Here is a 23,898-nt window from a genome sequence, read left to right as displayed (position 1 = left end):
ATTATGTGAGATGTGAATAACAATTACATTTTATATTAAATACTAACTTAACACGAAGCATTCCCAACGGGCTGGGGCTACCTCCGCATGAAGTGATGCGTAGGTAACCGCAGCCTAAGCTATGGTTACCTCCGCACCTCTTCATGCAGAAGGGGCCCGTGGGGGAACACAACCCCTCATGGGATATAAAGGGGAGTAGCACGGTAGAAAGGGAGGCAGCGATCAGGAGGAAAAGAAAAGAGGGAGTTCAGCGGACAGCAAGGTAAGGACCCTGTCCTATATGAAGTTAAGGTATAATATATAGGGTTTCCTTTATTACTAATATTAATAATTAGGATTAAGGGTAGATGTCCATTAATATTAATTAGTATTAATTAATAAACAAGGGGTAATGGGTAAGTCCATTAATAGGTCATGTTCATAATTGTTTAGTGAGAACTTATACACATTGTAAGGTATAGCATTCACTAGTCATAACATAGGGAAAAGTAATCTTGTAAATGTCATATACATAAGTTGCATATCAAAAGGAATTTAGGAATACGAGGTATTTTAAGAAACATATTACAAATGTGAAGGATGAAAATGTCATGTTGATACATATATATAAGTTAATTAAATGATATATTAGGAGTTCATGTTAACATAAAGGAATATTTATGAACTAAAAATATTATGCAAATACAAGGCTTGGTTGATTCAAACCCAACCAAGAAAGGAAGGATCGAGTCCATCCCCTTTGAGGACTTGGATGATGAAGGCATCGTCCAGGACAAGGAAAGGCAAGGGTCTTCCTTGGCTGGCTTGGGTGTAAAAGGTTATACTCAAGACAGGACTCAAAGGTCGGACCGATCCCTTCTGAGGACTTGGATGATGAAGGCATCACCCATGGCAAGGAAAGGCAAGGGTCTTCCTTGGAGGGCTTGGGTGTAAAAGGTTACACCCAAGACAGGATTTGAATTCACCTTCGATTTCTTGGAGAGCTTGGAACTAAGGGGTTCCAAGAAGGCGAGCTTCACAGCCACCTAAGGGCATACCTTCGTATGCCATTCGTATCCTTTTTATTAGATAAAAATTATGATTATGTTAATTGAGCATTGAAGTTAGGTTGTAATTTGGATTACTTATATATGTATATATATACGTTTGTTGTGTTCTAACAATCTGTTTTGCAGGTTAATGATCTCTAACTAGTAGTGACATTACAGAAATTTTGGTCAAGTGGAGAGATCTGTTGATAGAGGATGCTACTTGGGAGAGTGAGAGCATTTTACAACATCCAGCATTAAGTTTGCTTGAGGACAAGCAAATTCAGCGAGGGCACACTGTAATGTCCCCACTCTAGTCAGTGTCAGTTATCGATGGGTTAGCCTATTATTTGGACTCTTGTAGGCTAACATGTTTGGATAGAGAGTCTCAGTGGCAGTTCCACTTCTTTAGTTCAGTCTTGGGTTCAGTTCCAGGGACTTTGTAGGCAGTGGGTGGGCTTAGTTGAGGGACTATAGTAAGTCAATTTGGTAGTAGTGCTATCTTTAGTCAGGGCACTTGGACACATGGGGGTTATATAGTGTTGACCCCAGCTTCAGACGACACGTCAAAAGACTGAATATTGAGGCGATATTAATATTTTAGTGGTTAAGTTATTTAATTAACTTCAAGGGATATTATAAAGTCATCAAGTGACTTTATAATAATTAAAAAGCCACTTAAATATTATAAAGTGATTTTTAAATCACTTAAGTGAAAAAGGATGCCTAAAATCATTTTAGAATTATATAAAGTAATTTATATACATTTAATGTATTTAAAATGGTAATTGGGCATACCTTCTTGGAATTCATGCCATTTGGGGTTATAAGAGGAAAAAGCAATTCAACCTCAATAATTATTGATTATTTGACATGGCTTGGTTTTTTTCTCTGTGGAATTCTTTGACAAGGGTTTCAGAGGTTTTGCCATTGGAGAACGATAATTCTTCATGGATCTGTGATTTTGAGGCTATGAAAGATCAGTTGAATTATTGCAACTGAGAGAGCTTCATTCAAGAGTCTTACTGTGCTTCATTTGAGGTTATTTTCTTTAGTTATTTGTAGATTTTTCAATAAGGAAAGGGCATTCAGGTTTAGACGCCCCAATTTGCAACATTTTTATTTCAATAAGCCAACCGTACTTCTTCTCTTGCTAGTTGTACAATTTCCAACTTGGCATGTGGGTCCTAGAAAGGGCGTGTAATTCTGGAGGACTGAAACGCGTTCCCTCTTTGCATTTGGATTGCTCTATCTTGAATAACTAGCCTATTTAGGCTATTTCATCACCTTTCTGTCTTGGAGAAATAATAATCTGGACTTGTACTCCTTGTTTGGTCAGTTAATTTAAATAAGTTGAGGACCTCCGGGTATGTTTTATGTATTGGCTTTACTTGCAACAGTTATTTGATTCATAATATAGTTGCAGTTGCTCTATTCTAGTTGTCTATTTAGTTTTATGCGCAATTCTTGCCTGGTACACTTGTTATTTTTTATTTAAAATTATTCAAAAACCTTGAAAACACAAAAACAATTCAGTAATAGCATCACAGGAGAGTTAGAACCAGCAGGGTTTTTACACTTTTATTAGCATTCTAGCCTCACATTTGAAAGGTTTTCTTAATGGGATCCATTGTAGTGATTGGAAAGAAAACAACAATCTAACATCCTTTTTTGCTGATTTATATCAGCTAGTTGCCTCCCTTGTTTTTCTAGTTAGGATTTTTTTATTGCTTCTTTTCTACTTTAAAGATTAATAAATTTTTGCCTCAACAAATTGAGGCACTCATATTGGAGTCCCAGGTAGTTTTGGAGAATTTGTTGGTTGTTTCTCTACTCTTGAATGTAAGACATTAAGAGAATGACACATGTTTGCAAAAGATTTGTTTCTTTTTTCCTGCTAGCCATTGTTGTTGGTAGACCATGTTGTGTGTCACTTATATTGGTCAATGCAATATGTATGGTTATATCTTTTCCTTGAGAAGGATTGCCACTTGTTCTAGTATAAGGTGAAGGTGGGTATAGGTCGGTAGTGCTTCTAGTCTTGTGCTTTAAAGGGGCCTACATTTGCAATAGTTAAAAGTGCTGGTTCCCAAAATCCTTACGCACACTAATAGAGGAATCAAGATATCATTAATGTGGTATGTGAACCAAGCTGAAATCTTGTGGAATCCATTGAATAAGCATTTTGGAACTAGTGTGAAGATAATTGGCACTAAAATTACAACCAACACATTCATGGTACCATGGTTGCCTTGATTATCCATTGTTGATTTTGCAAGAACGTTTACACCATTGGGATGGACTTAGATTTTCAATTAGGTAAATCATTTTGGAAGTTCAAGGGAGTAGTTGAGGTGAATAGGAAGAAATGTGGAAGTTTAATTTAGGTTGGTAGGTGAAAATGGAGAATGTGGGATTTTAGTGCTAGAAAGGACATCAATTTAGACATGACAATGGAAGTTTGGAAATCCATCAAAAGTACGCAAAAGGAGTGGAATGAATAGAGGAATCGATATGGGAAAATGTAGGAAAAGGATGCAAAGATAGAAATGGAAAGGAGATATTTGGGTTGGAAATTGAATGTACAGAGGTTATCTTGAACTTTGCACAAGAATAAATTAAAGGCAAAAGACATTGAAATTTTTTTTGGGAAATCAATGTGGAGGTGGACATTAGAACAAGACAAAGTGGAAAAGGGATGATTCCAAATCCACCATGAAAGTTCACATGGAAAGATTTAGAGGAATGCAAGAAAATGTGGAAGGATTGGATGTGCGTAGTTCAAATGCAGAATTGGAGGTGGGATGGAGGAAATGGAGAGGAGAAGAAAGAAGTCTGGATGGACTCAAGAAGTCCATAATGGAGAGGAAACAAGATATTAGTGAGAATGCGTGAATGGAAGGGAGGTCAAGGCATTGGGATAGGAAAGGGAAATCTAGATATCCGTTGGAACTCCACAAATTCACAATGTAGGGAAATGGGATTGAAAGCAAGGGAATAGGAAATGCGGGGATACAATGCAAAATTCGACAAGTGGTTATGGGGAGACATAACTCTATTCATCTATCAAAATCTTGCAAAAGAGAAGAACATAAGAAGTGAAGGATTGAAGAACCCAATCGAGTTTGTGAAAACTCTTTGTGGTAATGGAGGTTGGAATTGAACACTGGATGACCATAATAAGTTCAATTTTCTGCATTGTTCACACCCAATTTCAATGTGTTTACTTTTCTCTTTGTTCTACTCCTATGGTGTGCATTTGACCCTATCTCACTCACCATTGGTAACTGATCTGGGAAATCCTAAGTGGGGTCCCCTTGTTGTGGTTGCAATTAGTCATGCGAAATCTCCCAGGTGTCCATTTTTCTATGCATTTCTTTTGTGCTTCCCAAGTTATGGGTTCATGTAGGGAATCAAGACATATGCATTAGGTCTAGGTGTTCTTGTTTCCCTTGGAACCCCAACCCTTGCCCTCCATTGCTTCCTTTTTAATTTAGAAGTTGTGGATCCTGGGGCAAACAATGGACTTGGAACTTAAGGATCCAAGTTCCATTTTTGGGGCATTGCTTGATTCTCACTCATTGTGCCTCTCTTTTCTTAGTCCTGCAAGATTCTCAGTAGGCCTTATGCCTGTAAGGGAACCTTAGACCTCAACACCCAAAGCTCCATGTGCTAGGTCCCTCCTCATTTTGGCATAACATTTTCCTTTCCCTTCAGGATCATTGTTTCATCTATTCTCTTTGGTCTGAGAACCTCGAAAGGAACCAAGTTCTTAGAGCTATGTTCCGAGTCCTCTTTTCCCTCCTATGTTGAACCTCAATATTCATCATGTTTCATCTTAATTTCTTTTCATTGAGCCTTGGATTGTGGAGGAGGAATTTCAGACCATGGCATCGAGGATGCAAGTGCCCAGTCTGTCTCGATCCTTGCTTTCCAACCTCTTCCTCCAATGGTTCAACTTCTTCTTCTGGTTTGGCCTCTTCCTTTCTTCATTTCTTTTGGACCCTAGAGACTTGCATGGATCTATTATCCTTTCCAAAATGTAGGTTCCATCTCCCTCTCCATTCTTGACTCCCATCCATTCATTCGTAAGTTCCTGATTTTCCTTAATCCTTGATTCCCATTGGGTACCAACTTACCTTGTTTTCTCATCAAAACCCTATTTTGAATTAGAAACCCTTGGGACACATTTTTACCTACCACAACCCCTTGGATGTTGCCATTATTCCTCTAGAGTGCCCTTGCATGCATGAAAAACGTTGTTTAACTCTAGAGCCAAGATTCTAGTGAAGATTTGATTCCTTTCTATGATGGGTGGCCATGTTGCATAAATGTTGTTTGCTGAGTTTTGATTTCCATTCTTTTTCTAGGATGGATCTCAACTGCTCAATGGCAAGCTACCATGGCCCTACACTTGTCCAACATGTGACTCAGATGATTTTGGGAAGTTTGCATGCTCTAGGGATCCAATTTCCTCTACAAACCCAACTTTGAGTAGGCAACAAAATGCCTAAGATTTCATGCCAAGGTTTAGCGTGCTCTTTCCACTTACTGCTGCCTTTCATGGACTTTATTAATTATTGGAAGTGCACATGTTTCCTACTTTGGCATGACCCATAGTGGGATATAGAGATCTTGATTTTCTTTATTGAGGGGATGGGAAAACTATTTTGGAGGAGAACTAAGAGGAATAAACTTCTAGGGACTCGGGGTTTTATCTCCTGCAAAGGGATTAGGCATTTTTCTATAGTTTGATGATTTGGGTACATCCCAAACTTGTAATGAGCTGTTTTTAATATTTGAGAAATGATTTTAAAGTATGAAAGTGACCTTGAGTTAGCATCCCCATTGGCATCGTGTTCATTTTTGGTAGTATATGTGATCAGTTGGGTAGCTAGAAGGTTGTAGAAACTTTATAAATCTTTTGTATAGTATCTTTTCACAATAATTAAGAAAATGTTCAGGTCTGTCCATGAATTGCTAAGCAGACTCATTTAATATTTTGCAAATTTTTTATTTATTCGAATGTATGTGTAGAACATAATTACTAATGTATTTTAAAAGGTGGAGTCTTCAACAAAACCTTCTTCAAGGCATGACAACATGATTGAAATCATTACATGTTTTGAATGAATCCATGATTCTATTTCCCTACTAGGATTGGTACTGATTTTCTTTTGACTCCACTTCTCATCATGCCAACAATTAAAATATATCAAATTATAATCAACTATTTTTAGTTGTTATGTATTTGTTTATTCCAGCTTCCATGTATGAGTGCATAACAACAGTAAGGGCTGTCCATCCATATTTTGAACACTCTAACTAGTAAGCCTTTATCTGCAATATAAAGGTGCATAGCTTTGATTTCTAAACGACCACATAGGTGCATTGTGACAACCAAAATAGGGGTACACTGTGCAGTGGGTATGGTTTACAGCAAGGTATCATATAGCTCAGCACCTTAGAGATACCTCTGTTGGTCTTGCACATCTAAAAGTGAAGGGGATCCTACCCACCTCAATAATTTGTCCCTAGTTGCCCTATCTGAATATAGGTTTCGTGATATTATTCCCAGGTTTGATGCCGACCTCTGTTGGTGTTGCATATCCAAAAGTAAAGGGGATCGTACCCACCTCAATAATTGGTCCTTAGTTGCCCTATCTGAATATAGGTTTTGTGATATTATTCCCAAGTTTGATGCTGCTGGCACATCGTAAACTATCTAGCCTTTAGGAATTTGGGAACTACAACTTAGATCACCAACATAGAAACTTCACAATTCTGCAAAGACAATAGAGAATGCCCAAAACACTCCTAGACTTCGAAAATTTTGGTATATTTACAACTTCTAGCAACTAATAGGGACATGGAGGATGATCAAGAATCACATATATGCAAATTTGACCAAGGGACCCATTCAAAGTTTTTCAAATTAGTTATATGTAATAGGCATAATGAGGCCAAATGCGCAAAGAGGTCTTGGACCAAATGAATTCTGCACTACTAATTTGGGCACCAACAAATGGATTTTTGGAGGGGAAAATAGTGAGGCATGTGGGACCCTTTGAGCAAGTGAGCAGCCCAAAGGAATTTAGTTGTCAAAGTGGGTGCTAGGTGGCAAGGAAAAGGACTAGAGAGGCAGATTTGGACAGATTATTACCTTTTTCTGAAGAGAGAAGATTAAGTGGGCCTTGTGGGTCCCAAATGCTTGAGTTGTCACAATTTTTCTAGGTCTATGACATGGAGAACTATCACACTTTCTGTAGTGTTTCCTAGGGAATGGAATACTCTTAACATTCTATAAAATTAAAGGTTTAGGCTCGTAAGAAAATTCAAAAGCAACTTATCATATGCCACACTAGATTTTATATTTAAATAGGCCTTTACTACTACCAGAGCCATGTCTAAACATGCAAAACATGAAACCTTACGTATTCTAAACATGGAACATGCAACATATTGCACATTAATGAAGAATTAAGCTTTCTATACCTAGCTTCAACTGAATACAACCTCATACTATAGCATAAATTATTATAGTTCAATTGACATTTTCAATGGTTGACACAAAGGCATATTTTTAGGGAAAAGAATACTAATGGCCGTGTGGTTCATACTAATATTGACCTTGGAAATTATATATACACACAGACACACACACACACACATATTTAGTTGAGAATCTCATAAATTAGTTCTTAAATGAATCATTATTTCTTTCAGTTAATAATGGTTACCTTGTCTAACTTACACACGATCTCTTTCTAATATTTATCTAATAGTAACATGTCGTGCTACAATCAGTCATAGTATCATTATATGATGAATTTGGTAAGCAAGATAATGCACAATACTACTCATTAACTATTGGTGGTATTAATGAACTATTCTATTCTTGTACTGGCATTATTAGTTAATGCAAATTTTATCTTCATAGATATAAATGGTTAGGTTTTGTGTACATGTTCAATTCCTTAATATAATGACATCCTTACCACATAGACATGTAAATCTACTATTGATGAAATTGTTCTAGCATTTTATGTCTCTCATAATATTGTTAAATTTATATGTATGATTTATTGCTTTGTAGTTTGCTTTTTATAGTTTGAGCTTTGTTAGCAAAAATAGTCATTGTTAAGTATAGATTCTATTAAGGGAAATAGCTTGGCATCTTAAATAAAATATTATTCACCTTTCTCTTAAAAACCTCGCACCCAAATAGAAATAGTTCAAATATTAGAAAAATCACCCGACTTCCTTCCATATTGAGTCATCCTTTTCTTTGTAGTTTGTTTTGAGGAATAGATTTATCTTGTGAATCATTATTGCAAACATAGGTTGATCTAAAAATGGTATTTACTTTCTATTAATATAGGCCTCAATTCTTGAACATAAGAATATTTCTTAAGAGACCAATCCTCATCTTATTACGAGATATATCCAACTGAAATTGTAAATGGACTTGGTGAAGATATTTTAATAACCACGAAATTTATATAACCTGGTCTTAGGAAAACATTACTTGAGAATAATAAATGATTAATATACGCTTAATTATTGTCACTTATGAGACTAGGCATTCAAAATTTAGGATTTAAATTTAATATTTAGAATGGTTATAGGTAAGTTGGGTTTCAAATCTTATTTAGATCTTCTTTGAAATAATAAAGCTAATAGGATATTCATCAGAATCAAATGAGTTATTAACTCAATATACATTAATAATGTGGGTTTCATTCTAAGGATCTATGATTGATAGTCATTCATGTTATTTTAAATATTTATTAGACCTGGTTATTTTAGGGGATTGCTGTACATTCTTTTGAGGTTGGGATTGTTGTGGCATTTTCACACATTGCCCCATTGCAAATGGGGACCCCCACTTTTCTCACTTTGCTTAGTGTTTAGCTTGGCAAGTTTAGTAGCTGCTCACCCTTGCTTATGAGAGGAGATGAGTTTAAGGATGTGGTTGTGTCAAACTCGCAAAGTTGCTAAGATTGTCAAGATCCAAAAAGGTTGTCAATTTGCAAGTTAGAGATGGCATGAGCTAGGGTTTTGATGTGAAACTTGACAAAGGCATGAGTTTACTCAAAAGATCGATTTTGATAAATGTAAGCTTAACAATTTCAGGTTTGTACAAATGAAGCTTTGATGAAGTCAAGATGCTACGAATGAAAGAGAATTGCAAAGGTCAAATATTGCAAAGGTCTTCAATTGCAAAGGTCAAAAGTTGCAAAGGTGTCTTGAAAAGTTGCCTAGACCAAACCTTGCAAAGGTCCCTTAAAAATCCGCCCAAGTGGATGACTTTCAAAGGTCTCTTGAAAATCCACTATGATGATGACTTGCAAAGGTGTCTTCAAATGCCGCCTTCAAACACATCTTGCAAAGTTGCCTCCAAAACTCACCATGATAACAAGTTGCAAAGGTCCCTTCAAAAGCCGCCTACACCACAAGTTGCAAAGGTCCTTAAAAAATCCGCCTAGGTATGCATATTGCAAAGGTACTTCAAAAATCTGCCCAAGTGGATGACTTGCAAAGGTGCCTCCAAAAGTCGCCCTCAATCCAAAGTTGCAAAGGTGCCTCAATTGGCCGATAAGACCAAATGATGCAAAGGTAGCTCAAAAATCCGACCAGGAAAGCCCAAAAGACAAGTTGGCCAGCATGAGAATTGGCACCCAAATAGGGAAAATAAAAGGTTTTGTTTGATAAAAGCAAGTCGGGCTATGGGGGAGTTGAAATGAAAGGTGGTGACTCTAAACCCTCAACGCCTATATAAGAGGGCATTCTGTTTCATTTTAAAAACATCATTCAAGGCAATTAACAAATTCGATCTGCAAATTCAAGAGACCAGCAAACTACAAAGCAATTTTAAAGGACAATTTCCATCTTCACTCCAGCGATTTAGACATAAGAGATCAGCGATTTTGTTGATCATTTCATTGATCAATTCCTTTTCAAAGAAGGCGATTTTTAAGAGAGATTTTAAAAACGACTTAGAAGTATTTGTAGTCCAATTTTAGGGCAGACGAGGCAGAATTGTGTGAGAATTCACATTGCATCATACCTATAGCAAGCACAAAATTAGACATTTAAAAGTGGAAGGTAAGTGAAATTAGTATATATTCTATTTATTTGAAACACTTTTGTTTTTTTTGTAAGCGATTAAATGAGGAATCAAGGACAAGTCAACATCAAGATCAAGCTAGAGTCATGCAAAGCAGAGATCAAAGTCAAGACCTTGGAGCATGAAAGAAAGATAACTTACATAATGATGAAGGAAAGTTTTACAATCTTGAACTCTCTTCGAGAATCCAAGAATCAAAGAGAGTACACCGGGTGCACCATTCATCAAGTGTATCATGAACAAAGGAGGATCAATCAAGGTCATCACATAGTCTACATCAAACATGTCAAGGAAATAGAAAGTTTCAGAAGAATTAATCAAAGTTTGTTAGATCATAACGATGCTTCTCATCGTCATCACATTGAGGAAAGTGGATAATGTTAAGTATCAAGAGATTTTTCTCAACATTCCTTCATGATGATGAATCAATTTTACAAGTACGAACTGAGATGGCATCCTAGTCATCACTCAACCAATCAGAGGAGTTCCACATCAGCATGTCCAGATGCAATGCACTTGACTCATCTTACAGAGGCACAAACTTTGAGTTACCTACCCTCATTTTCTTTTGGTTCACTTTCAATATTGAACCTGAGTGTAATTTTCTCATTGGTCAGAGGAGTTTGTTGTAACAAACCCTAATCAGGGTTTTCCATCATGTAATCTTGGCCATTGATTGGGAATCAATCTGAGCCATCGAAATGCATTTAGAGCACTATAAAAGGCTCAAATCTCTCATTTGTAAAGGGGGATAAGAATAGAGTGGATAGTGAATAGTTGATAGGTGTTAAATAGTTAGATCATTAGAATAGAAGTTAGATTAGGAGAAGGCAAGGATTGTTGCTATAATCTTGTTGTAAAGAGCATTTGATTTCATTGAAGCTATGTTGAATTAATATGTCATTTCAACAAGTTGCATGGTCTTTGCTTCTCAATTCATTTGCTTTCATGTTGACTAGTTGAATGATAAAGCGTTGTGCATGATTCATGGTGAAACTCCTAATCCATACCACTAGCAGTTTGTTGATTGCAAATTCGCCTTGTGTGGTCAACTAGAATACTTGAATAAGCTTAAATTCAATTCTTATTCAATCATTGATATGCATTCAATTAATGGTGTCTATGCTTGATAATGATTTGAAAATCATCTAATGTCCTTAGAAGATTGCACTAAGTTTTGTGGAGTTGTTGCTTTGCATGTCAAATCAAGGCTTAGTCAAGTTTCACCAAAGATTGTGCATCGTTCTTATATTCTTAGACTTATTAAACCCTATGTCTTTTGTCCTTTTTTATTCTCCACGCAAGTAGATAGAATCAAAGTTCCAACAATTCAAGCATTCAATTATTCAACGTAAGTCCCCTTGGAGGAACAACGATCACATCAACCAACTGTGCTTCTCCACACATCGAGACCCGACATTAGGAACCTTGGAGTTGTCTCAAGTGATCCCTATACGAATCTTCACCATTTGAGAGATTTTGTTCAAGAGAGGATATGATACGTTTGGGTATTTTATTTTGTGTTTGCATGTGCATAAAAAACACATCAATAGTGTTTATAAGATAAGAATTAGTGGTAGGGCAATATCATTTAATGGAGGAATTAACCACCTTAATAGTAGTTGAACCTATTGGTCGTGTTTCTTCCAAGTTCCTTAAAGTAGTATGATTAGGACCACATCACTTTTTATTTGGAATATTGCATAGGACAATAATTATTTTTCCTCTAGAGGGTTTTATTTACTTGCTAATATCACAAATGGTAGCACCCTTAATGTCATCGACTTTGTGAGTAGGTAGATAGAATAAGATTTAACTAGAATATTTGGTTGCTTAATTCATAGTTAGAAGAATTTGCTAGATTCGCCGAGTCTTGCCGATTCCCGAGGCGAGGCAATCTTGTAGAGTCTATGAGCCTTGAGACTAGGACTCACCAAGTTTGACCGAGGTTAGCAGAGTCTCAACAGACTCTTCAAGTCTAACCAAGGGTAGTAGAGTCTCAACAGAGTCTTAGAGTCTGACCGAGGGTGCACGAGACAAGTTTTAAATCCTTAAAAATCTCTGAATTTCTTGGGTTTTTCAATTTGTTTAGTCTTCGCCGAGTTTTTGCCAAGTTTGGGTGCCAAGTGCAAGTTCGAGTCCAAAATCAGCTTGTCGAGTCTGAGGTGAGTCCGGGTCTTCTAACACTACTTTAATTATTCTACTCAAAATCTATATAGACAAGGGTGGGATAGCTATATTCATTTTGAGAGCCTAGTGGATAAAATATTGTTCCAATTGATAATGTCACCTTATATGAAATTGATTGATATTGGTTATGCATTCTATGAACAAATAGAGATTTGAATTTGGTTTAAGAATAATGTGAATTTCTAATGTATTGGTATTCTTGCAGATTAGCATAAATCAAAAGTTAGTTGAATAGCTTTGAAAAATTGTTTGTTATATATGAGTATCTATCATGATTTATCTCCTGGTTTGGGATATGAATTTAGATTACAGAAAAAAAAAATGCTAGGTACCATTGAGCATTAGTACCAATGCACTGAATCAATAACCAATTAAGTAAAGAAGCCAAAATTAGGTTTTAGGTAAACATGAAAATATTATATTTAACCTAAACATATCCTTCTATAAATTTTTTTTGTTATTTTTTTAATTACGAGTCATGAATGTCCTTGCCTTGCGTCAAGTTTGGTTTGTGTTTTTGTCTTTTAAATTTTTGGTTTTATGGTATAATTGATTTCATGTTTAGCTATCTATCTTGTGTATAGTTCAGAGAATTGTTATTTGTCCATTTATATCTTTAGGGAAATTACTTTACATCCTCTTTGCTTCAATGGTGGGTTACATTGTAGGTATGTCGAAAGTGGATCACTTGCGAACATGGTCAAGCCCAATAAATTTGGAGCTTTTCCAGAATCTCTTGTGGCAGTCTACATTTCACAGGTTTGTGTTGACAACAAATTTATGCTTAATTTTGGCCCATTCCATGTTAAAAATTACCCTTATTTGCAATTATGTGTCCGTGTAGAAATTCATTGCTTTATTGTGAATGAGATTTTTTGTCCTATGTGCTTGTGAATTTCTTATTTATGATTTATGCTATTGTTTTTATGCCTATTTGGATTATTAATAATTTCTTCAGGTGTTAGAAGGATTGGTATATCTTCACGAGCAAGGTGTTATCCATAGAGATATCAAGGGTGCAAACATATTGACAACAAAACAGGTCATTCCGTCTCTTTCTTATGTGAAAACAATATTCCGAAGTAAATTCAAGACAAAAATGTGAAAACTATGTTAGGTTGTTTCTAAATTCAGATATGCAGAAGGTTGGATGATTTGTTGTACTGTAAACTAAATGTATGGCAACATCTGATGATGATATTTTTCAGCATTCTCTTTCCTAAGCCCAAATAATTTTTTACTTATGGTGAATGCGTGTCTGGGATGTTGTTGATAATGTGTATTTACTAGCTTGATTAGCAGTAAACTGTGCTAGATGCATTTCAAGTTCCAATATTTGTAGCACTGAATTGTTAGCAATAAATTGAAAGAATGACAATCTATGGTCATCAAAAGTTGTACTTGTTTATTTTAAATAATATTTTTGTTGAAATGAAGTCTCAAATTTTTCAGAGCATCTAGGTATGAGATTCTCATGTGTATAAGATTTAAGGAGTTTTTCAAATGCTAGAAAAACTAGTTTTGAACCATGCAATTTGGTTTCTACTTTGTATGCTAGTTTTCTCAATATGGACACAGACAAATCTACTGCTATAAAAATCCTTAACACAGATGCCTTACAACATGCCCATCCTTTCAAGAAATTACATATTCACGTGTGGCTCCCAACTTATCACAGATTTGTACTTTTGGAAATTATAAATGATTCCGGGTTATATCATCCAATAGAGGATTTCCTTTTCTCCTTGCTTATCTATTTTTCTTCCTCCACACAGATATTATTCTTCATTTTAAGAGTTAAGACATATAGATGATCTACGAATGTATGAAATACTGCGAATGTGTAGGAATCTTTTGGTAGACTCTTCTAGGTTTTTTCTATGGGAGAGTTTACGTAATATGTCATCCTCAATCTGGTTTTCCTTTTCCAGAGAGAGTTGCTTTGAGGTTTTTCTAACATTTTATCTCATCTATATGATGCATTCTCAGAATTTTGGAAAATGCTTTTAATTGTGACATTATACTATTAGCAACTTTATAACTGGCATGGATGGCATGGGCATTGTCATGAATGTTTACTGTTGTCTTTGAGGTCTACAGTAAGTGATATGTGTGCTTTCATAACACAGGGTTTGGTCAAGCTTGCTGACTTTGGAGTTGCTACAAAACTGTCTGAGGCAGATCATAATACACATTCTGTAGTGGGAACACCATATTGGATGGCTCCGGAGGTATATTCGACTTGCTGTAATGATTGGCTGATCTTGTGAGAGGAAATGAAAAAGAAAATTAGCATATACAAAATTCCTATAGATTCTATAGTATATAGATGCATCTATAAAGTGCTAACTTTATTGTGCTATTTATACCATCTGATATAGCCTTTAAATAATTTTATTTATGGATCTCAAGTGATTTTTTTTTCTTAGTTGCAAGCTAATGTGTTTGCTATTTGTTTAATTATTGGAGCTTAATTCCATACCAAATGATTGACTTAAAATGCTTTCGAGTTTCAAAACCACAGTGCTAAGTATAAATATACATGTATGTGTTTGGGGAAGTATGTATGCTCATTCACATGTATTTTCTAAATTTTAATGCTAATTGGAACATGAAATAAAATATTTGATCTTTCTTCACATTATGTTTGATTAAACAAGAAATGACTCTCCAGTTGAGAATTGTACATTTTCTATGCTATGTAGGACTAAAAACACTCTGGTTCTATAGTTTAAACTCTAGATTACAATTACTCTAGCGTTTGTCGAATTTTGACCATGAAGGTCAAAACTCAGTGGATTTTAAAACATTACGAAAAACTCATTAAAATTTGTCGAACTTTTGTATGGATGATGGGAGCAATTTATTTTAATAAAAAATATTTTAAAAAGTATTTCTGCAAGTTTTTTTTGGGTATTTTTTCCATTTAAAGGGAACACCCACAAGTTCTTATTTTATCACTTTCAGGAGAAGGTGTTGTTATTTTTACCATTATTAGTCTGAGATTGTGAGACATGACTGGAGCATTCAGTATTGCTTGAACTTTAATCATTTCAAAGTCTTTTCTATTTTCATCAAGAGTGCGACTGCAAAATCTCTGCAATTAGTGGTGAATATTTTGTCTTGAGAGTGAATTGAGTGGTGACTGGACAACTATTGTAAGGCTTCAAGATTTCATTTAACGCAGTCATGTAGGACTTGGGACTTGAGGCCAACTTGCCTTGGGCAGCAAAGGGAGTTGCAGCCAACTTAAGCTGCAAAGGTAGGTCCTCCTCCTTAATGTAGTTTTAAGGTTATTTTAATGTTTTTTTAATTAAATTTAACATACTTTTGTTTCTTGTGTTTTAAAAATAATTTTTTTTTAGTGATTTAAAAATAAAATTTAATAATTTTTTTTTTTTTTTTTATGTTTTTTAAAAAGGAATTTAGCTTTTTTATTTGTATTTTTAAAGTCAACTAATAATTTAATATATTTTGTTTTAATGCTTTATTAAAGAAAATTTCATAAATGTTTTAAATATTCAATATTGTTTATCTTTTGAAACATGCAGATTATAATTTATTGGCTTCCTAAAAATCAATTGCTGGGGGATTGAAACATGTGACTTGCAATGGTGCCCATCTCAAATGTAACTTTTGTGAAAAACCTTTTATTGGAAGTTTAACAAGGGTAATGGACCACTTGGCATTTTAGGTGGTGCAGGAGGTGTTAATGCATGTTTAGGTGTGATTCCACAAATTAGAGCTGCTCTAAGAAAGATCAGTTCTCTTCAATTGTAGCAAAGATGAAGAAAAATACTAAAGAATAAAAAAGGATGTCTCTAGATTAATGATATGTATTATGTCTTCCTCTTCCACTATTCCCAAGGTTATAGGTGTATTGAAAGAGAGTGGAACATTGACTCGCTTTTGGAACCTAGCAGAAAAATAACATGTGGATGATCCATTAGCTGATTTGTTTTATTCAAGTGTCATTCCATTCAATGTAGCTAGGAATCCACATTTTCAAAATTCTATTTAGAAAGTTGCAAAGCTTGGCAAATGGTACACACCTCCCTCTTTCAAGCCTTTCAAAACAACTCTTTTGTATAGGTCAAAAGATAGTGATTCAGAAACTTGTTGACGTCAAATTCTCGAAAAGGCAACAAGTTGCACTATATTGAGTGATTGATGGTCAAATATATGTTAGAGGCAATTGATCAATGTTTTGGTGGCTTGTCATCAAGGTGTTGTGTTCTTGAAGGTGATTGACACCATGAACCATAATAAAAATTCAAAATATATTTTAAAATATTAGAGGAAGCCATTCTTGAAGAGGGGTGGAAAATGTGGTCTAAGTAGTAACTGATAGTGCATCAAATTTTGTGGGAGCTAGGAAGCTTGTAGTAGAGAAGTAACCATGAATATATTGGAGACCATGTGCAGCCCATTGTCTGGTTTCTTCATGACTTGGCTAAATTTCCATGAGTACATGAAGTGATTCATAAAGGGAGAGAAATTGCAAATTTTATAAGAAATCACCATCTCACATTGAATATTTATAGGTAGCATGCATTTAGGGAGTTGTTGAGCCCATGTTGCACAAGATTTGTTTAATTTAATATCATTTTAAAAATGATGCACAAACCTTTACATGCAACAAATTGTTTTTTTGGAGCTTAAGCTATTTCAAATTGAGAAGCAAAGCGATTGCAAAGTTGTGGCAACACTTTTAGAAGCCATTGAGAGGTTTGAATAAAATTGAATAATTGCAGGTCTAATCATAAACCAATGTTGGAAATACAAGGAGGCAAAAGGAATTTTTGGAATACCAGTAGCCAATTATAACATGGCATGAGTTGACATAATAAGGTATATGTTGATGCCGAAAGTCTTGCACTTTTGGTTAACGCAGAATAAAATATTGAATATATCCTATCCTCTCTTGAATAAGGAAGTCTCTAATGCTATTCGGATTGATCATAGGAGATAACATCAAGGTTCCAATTGTTAGGTCTTGACTGACTTAGGATAACTTAGTGTCAATGTGATTTGTTGGTAATCATGAGGGGACTTATGGATCTGACGAGCTGGTTTGCATCCGGTATAGCAATCTGGTGATGCTTTACTTCTCAAAATGGGTGAAATATATAGCAAAGGGACAAGGTTTAGAGATTCTAGGGACAATGATATCAATGGTTCATGCTGCAAATAGACAGATTTCAAATAAACTAGTTCCTGCTCAGCCAGAGTTAACTCACAACTCCATAGGAATAGTGCAAGCTCCAAGGGGAAGTGAAAGATTTTCAAACTACGAACATTCATTTGGATACCCAATTTTGACGCTATCCAAAACAAACACTCACAGTTGATCTAAGAGAAACAATAGGCTCAGAATAACCATGCGCAAAGACCTACAGTTAGCAAGCCTCCAATGTTATGAACCTAAAATCTAATCAAATAACCTCACACTTCACCATTAAGATCATTGAACATTAACTAACTTGATGAAAAGAAACCATGCAAACAGGTTAGGACGAATGGCAAAATACCATGCATTAATTCATTTGTTCTAATTGCTATTACAACAATTCCTACCCTATTCTAATTCTACTTCTATTTTCTAAAATTCTAACTGTCTAACCTCTTACAATGAGAGAGGCACTGGCCTTTTATAGATTTTACATTCTAAATTAGTGGTCAGGCTTCAGTTCATCCAATGACCTTGATCCGCCTTCTAGAAAACCTGACAACTTTTGGTTAATGGCCTCAACAACTTTCAGCCACCTTTTCAACTACCTTCAACTGTTTTCAGTTAACCCCACTAGAAGATAAAATCTCACGGGGCTCAAGGTACAAAAAGGTAAGCTTGGTAGCTGGGAAATAACTAATTTGTGGCCCCCTTTTGAATTGCATTAAATTAGGCCAACAAGTAGTCACTTTACAATAAAATAATTGCCATTACAATAAATTTATTTTCTATCATCTCCAACTGTTCTTTTTTAGTTTCTGCATACTCTAGCACTCTGTGTCTACCACTGCCTTCCAAGGCCCTTGGAATGACATCACTTTGGTCTTCTGCATTGTGGTGGTGGTCCTTATCTTTGTGATTTATATTTGGCACTGCTTTGTGATGATACCTTCAATCTGTGTGTTGGACTTCATCCATCCTTTGACTCCATGGGGTGGTCCTTATCTCTTTGATCTTTACATCTCTTGGGTTCCCTTGCTAACCACCAATTTGAGGATCAACTACATTTTCATCTAGTCATTTGTTCATTATCATCACTTTCATTGGATACTTGCCCTCTGCAGCATTTAGCCTTTATTGAACATCATCATGTCCCATGAATTGGGGCCTAGAGAGTCATCTTTGCTTTGGCATTTAGAAGACTTTTGGAAGTAAAGAGCTTAGTTCGACTTGGAGTGCCATCATCACACAAAGTGTCTCCCTTGAAACTTGGACTTAAGACTGCTACAAAGGGAGGAATTTCTGATTCAAACGCTTAAGTATGGCTGTAAATTTGGTATGGTGAGACTTACTTTATTATGGCACTCAATTATAAAGTCCTCCCATAGGAATAAGTCTGCAGTCGGGATGGTGAAATAAGTCTGCAGTAGGGATGGCGAAATTTAGCTTTATCTTTGGTACTAGAACACCCCTTAGGAATATGTCCTAACCCCCCTTTGTGTTATCATCGAACATAGAGGATTTGTGCAAAGTTCGGTCTAAACTTAGGCAAAAGGAAGCCCTTTAGGATTAAGGGCTAATCTAGTTTTAGTGAAAATGCTGAACTTTGCTTCTTTGGGGATGAACTTACGAGTAGACTTCGGACTTTGGTAGGCCAAAGGGATTAAGACTTAACCTTCTTTTCACTGAAATCACCAAAATTTGCAAGGGAAGGAGGAACTTTGGCATAAACTTCAAGGGTTGGAACCCTAAAAGGAATACGGCTTGATCAAATCTTGTCCTCAAACAATGAACTTTGGGAGTGAAAGGAAAACTTTGGAGTTAAGTTCGGCATTTGGAAGGTTGAAATGAACAAGACATAACCAGATTTTATGAAAATGTCGAACTTTGCCCTGTGGAAGGTGAACTTCAACCTTAAGTTCGATCTAGAGAAGACTTATTGGATTAGAGCTTATTCGTACTTTATATCCAAGAGCCGAACTTTTCTAGGTGTTGGTTAAAGTTTGGGATTAAAACACCTTTAATAAGGGGGAATCTTCTTACTTGAGGTTCATAATCCTGGATTTTAGTTGCAACTTTGTTTATCCATGAAGAGTCTCTAATTTCTGATTGTAGAATATGATTTCAGAAGCCTAGAATGCTTTGCAAAGGGAAAAAGTGAAACCTGGTCATCAACATAGGCATTTGGAATGTTGAAAGGAACAAGATCTATTCCTTATTTAATGCTAATGCTGAACTTTGTAGGGGAAGAATGATCTTTGGCCTTTTCCTTAGTATTTGGAAGGTTAAAAGGAACAAGAACTTATTCCATTTTACTTGCAAAAAGACGAACTTGGGTGTTGTTGTGCATTGCACACGCTCCCTGTCGCCGACAGGGTCCCCTTTCCCTCTTTTTGGTCTTTTTGTCTTCGCCCTGTTGAGTTCCGCGCAGAGTGTCTCGCGTCCTTTTGAGCGAGCCCGTAATCTATCATCCTACGCCTATCTCAGGTGATTTTACTGGCCAAATTCCCCCAAGTAAAAGATAAAGCATTTGAAGGTCGCATGAAGACCCAAAGCGCCGATTTTCGTAAGAGGATATAGGAGAGATAAGAGGATGCAAAAGTATAAATTTTCAAAACCTCCTCCGTATCCTGAAATTTGCACTAAGGAGGAAATTACATGATGTTTTTAAAGTTTGCAAGATGGATGAAAATGGCGATTTTTGCCAGCTGGAGGGTAAAAGGGTGAAAACCTTGCAAGTGCCTCCAAAGTGCCGAAATTGGCAAAATGCATGAAAGGGCCGAAATTCGCACTTTTAAGTGAAAACGTAGAAAAGGTCAAAAATTGGCAAAGTGCCCCAAAATGCCGAAATTGGCAAAACCACTCAATTGGCCGAAATTCGCATTTTGGAGGGCAAATGTTAAAGTTAGAAAGTTGGCAAAAGTCACCATATCGCCGAAATTGGCAAAAAGAGTCAAAGTGGCGAAATTGGCAAAATGGTCCAAATCGCTAAAGTTTGAAAACACACTCAAAGTGCCGAACTTTGCAAAAGCCTTCAAAATGCCGAAAAGCGCTATGTGGAGGAGAAATGATAGAAAGGTATTAAGGTTCAAACTTGCAAACCCCTTCAAAAGTCTAAAATTCGCCATACAAGGAAAAGTGCGTGAAAGTAAAACTTGCAAAACTCTCTAGTTAAAACTTGCAAAACTCTCCAGTTCACCAAAAATTGCGATTTGGAGGGCAATTGTGAAATTGCGAAGTTTGAAAAGTGCACTAAGTGCCGAAGTTTTCAAAATGGGTCAAAACCCCGAAAAATGGCATTATAAATTAAAAGTGCGAAGTTTGTAAAATGCTTGAAAACCCCCTCAAAATGCCGAAAGCCCGAAGTTAGGGTAAAGTGCGTGGAAATTAAAAAGTTTGAAAAGCGCATAAAAATGCCGAAAATCATGTAGGGAGACCATATTGCGAAAAGTAAAACTTGTAATCCCCTCCCATTTTGCCAAAGTTTGCATTTAGGAGATGAAACGTGAGAAGGTTAAAACCAAGTTTGCAAAACCTGCGAAATCACCAAAAATCGTATGAAGGGGAAATGGCATAAAGTTTGAAGGGTAAACCCAAAGATCACAGTTTGCATTATAAGAGAATCGCAATTTTCACAAACCTTGTGAAATCATTAAACCCCGAAAATCGCTATCTAAGGGATCAGTTTTAAGTATAAAACCTTGCGAAAGCATCTAAAAACCTGAAGTTAGGGTAAATCGCGATAAGTATAAAGGCTTGCCCTTAATCACCGACAAATCCACCCAAGGTGAGTTGCTAAAATCTAGGTTCCTAAGCTACATTTCTCTCTCCACATATTAGGCACGCAAAATTGAAATAGGGAGTTAACCGTTAAAATTTAAAATTGCAGAACCCCCCCATTCCAAATTCGCGAGCTCTGCATTTATCTTTTCAAATGTAGGGCATAAGGCAGAGATTTTTCAAAATCCAAAGGAATTCATTCTTGTAGGGCAGGTTGTGCGAATTCACGCCATTCACTTTCGCCAAGTAATTGTGCTTCACCTCTCTTGAAATTGTTTGAAATACATGCAAAATCGGATAGATGTATGTGCAAAATGAATTGAACTGATTAAATCTGAAACCACATCTTTTTCTGTTTATAAGACATCAGGAGCAATTGAAATCAGAGTTTGTTCCTAAGAATCAGCTAGAAAACGCATTTTCAGACTTAGGAAGATTTTAGAGCATCGTCCATTTTCAAAATTGATCCTAAAATGCCTAAGTATAAATTCGCAATCAAAAAGCTTCATAACTATTCGCGTTTAAATCAATTAAGCATTTTAGCTAAAAGTGTCATGTTGTTCTTTAAATTCGATTTTCAAATTGATCCTTGTATGTTGGCATATCCTTTATCTAACCCGCTTCGTGTCCTTTATATCGCCTCGTAATCCGCATCCGCCTGTGCAAGATAAATGCCCAAATTGGTGGTAGAATCAACAAAGACGCCTGCTGCAGCCGAGACATCACGAGCGTCCAAATCAGATATCCCTCGCAGAGTCGAAAAGATGAAGTATCAGTATCAGAGAGGGGGACTTAGGGAATCAAAAGTTCAAAGTGTCTGGGAGAATGTCGGTGATACTGACCTGTGCCATATTGATATTCGAGATTTCAAAAACCGAGTTTTCTCCCCTAATGCCTATGGCAGGCCTAGGCGGATGATGGAAAGCGGGATTGCCCAGGCAGCAGGATTTCCCCCGGCAGTGCAAAACTATGAGCTAGTAGTAGAGGCTGCCCGACATTACCAACCAAACTCCAGATTGGTGCTCCTCGAGAACATGGTCCTCGCTAACTTCACTCTTGAAGCCATTGGCGACGCATTTGACATTCCCTTCCCGAACAACCCCATAGCAACAACTATAGATGAAGCGCAGCGGGCGTATGATATGAAGCCAGATGCATAACACTGATAAATGAAGAGTGGTACAAGGAGAGAAGACCTCCAAGCGTCAGGATCGGGAAAATGACCCCTAGAAGCGACTTTCACAATGAGCATGGGGACATGGTTTCATACCCAATTGATCGAACTTGAAATCCCCTCCCATTTCGCCGAAGTTCGCATTTAGGAGATGAAACGTGAGAAGGTTAAAACCATGTTTGCAAAACCTGCGAAATCACCAAAAATCGCATGAAGGGGAGTTGGCATAAAGTTTGAAGGCTAAACCCAAAGATCACAGTTTGCATTATAATCACAATTTTCACAAACCTTGTGAAATCATTAAACCCCGAAAATCACTATCTAAGGGATCAGTTTTAAGTATAAAACCTTGCGAAAGCGTCTAAAAACCCGAAGTTAGGGTAAATCGCGATAAAGTATAAAGGCTTGCCCTTAATCACCGAAAAATCCACCCAAGGTGAGTTGCTAAAATCTAGGTTCCTAAGCTGCATTTCTCTCTCCACATTTTAGGCACGCAAAATTGAAATAGGGAGTTAACCGTTAAAATTTAAAATTGCAGAACCCCCCCATTCCAAATTCACGAGCTCTGCATTTATCTTTTCAAATGTAGGGCATAAGGCAGAGATTTTTCAAAATCCAAAGGAATTCATTCTTGCAGGGCAGGTTGTGTGAATTCACGCCATTCACTTTCGCCAAGTAATTGTGCTTCACCTCTCTTGAAATCGTTTGAAATACATGCAAAATCGGATAGATGTATGTGCAAAATGAATTGAACTGATTAAATCTGAAACCACATCTTTTTCTGTTTATAAGACATCAGGAGCAATTGAAATTAGAGTTTGTTCCTAAGAATCAGCTAGAAAACGCATTTTCAGACTTAGGAAGATTTTAGAGCATCGTCCATTTTCAAAATTGATCCTAAAATGCCTAAGTATAAATTCGCAATCGAAAAGCTTCATAACTATTCGCGTTTAAATCAATTAAGCTTTTTAGCTAAAAGTGTCATGCTGTTCTTTAAATTCGATTTTCAAATTGATCCTTGTATGCTGGCATATCCTTTATCTAACCCGCTTCGTGTCCTTTATATCGCCTCGTAATCCGCATCCGCCTGTGCAGGATAAATGCCTAAATTGGCGGTAGAATCAACAAAGACGCCTGCTGCAGCCGAGACATCACGAGCGTCCAAATCAGATATCCCTCGCAGACTCGAAAAGATGAAGTATCAGTATCAGAGAGGGGGACTTAGGGAATCAAAAGTTCAGAGTGTCTGGGAGAATGTCGGTGATACTGACCTGTGCCATATTGATATTCAAGATTTCAAAAACCGAGTTTTCTCCCCTAATGCCTATGGCAGGCCTAGGCGGATGATGGAAAGCGGGATTGCCCAGGCAGCAGGATTTCCCCCGGCAGTGCAAAACTATGAGCTAGTAGTAGAGGCTGCCCGACA

General features: G+C 36.5%; 1 protein-coding gene across 5 annotated transcripts in view; it reads left to right on the top strand.

Moving 5' to 3' along the window:
- LOC131039328 (MAP3K epsilon protein kinase 1) overlaps positions 1-23,898 on the top strand; it is a 354,450-nt gene that overhangs the window by 109,150 nt on the left and 221,402 nt on the right. For 4 of the 5 annotated variants that reach the window (XM_057972039.2, XM_057972037.2, XM_057972038.2 and 1 more), the window contains 3 exons: positions 13,017-13,107; positions 13,307-13,390; positions 14,478-14,579. In XM_057972039.2, coding sequence (XP_057828022.2) covers positions 13,017-13,107; positions 13,307-13,390; positions 14,478-14,579 — 277 coding nt within the window. Of the gene's footprint in view, positions 1-13,016; positions 13,108-13,306; positions 13,391-14,477; positions 14,580-15,463; positions 15,611-23,898 lie in introns of those variants that run through there. The other variant, XM_057972041.2, reaches the window with a different exon arrangement.

Source organism: Cryptomeria japonica, chromosome 9 (assembly GCF_030272615.1).
Source record: "Cryptomeria japonica chromosome 9, Sugi_1.0, whole genome shotgun sequence".
NCBI classification, from domain to species: Eukaryota; Viridiplantae; Streptophyta; class Pinopsida; order Cupressales; family Cupressaceae; genus Cryptomeria; species Cryptomeria japonica.
This window is presented reverse-complemented; position numbering and strand designations above follow the sequence as displayed.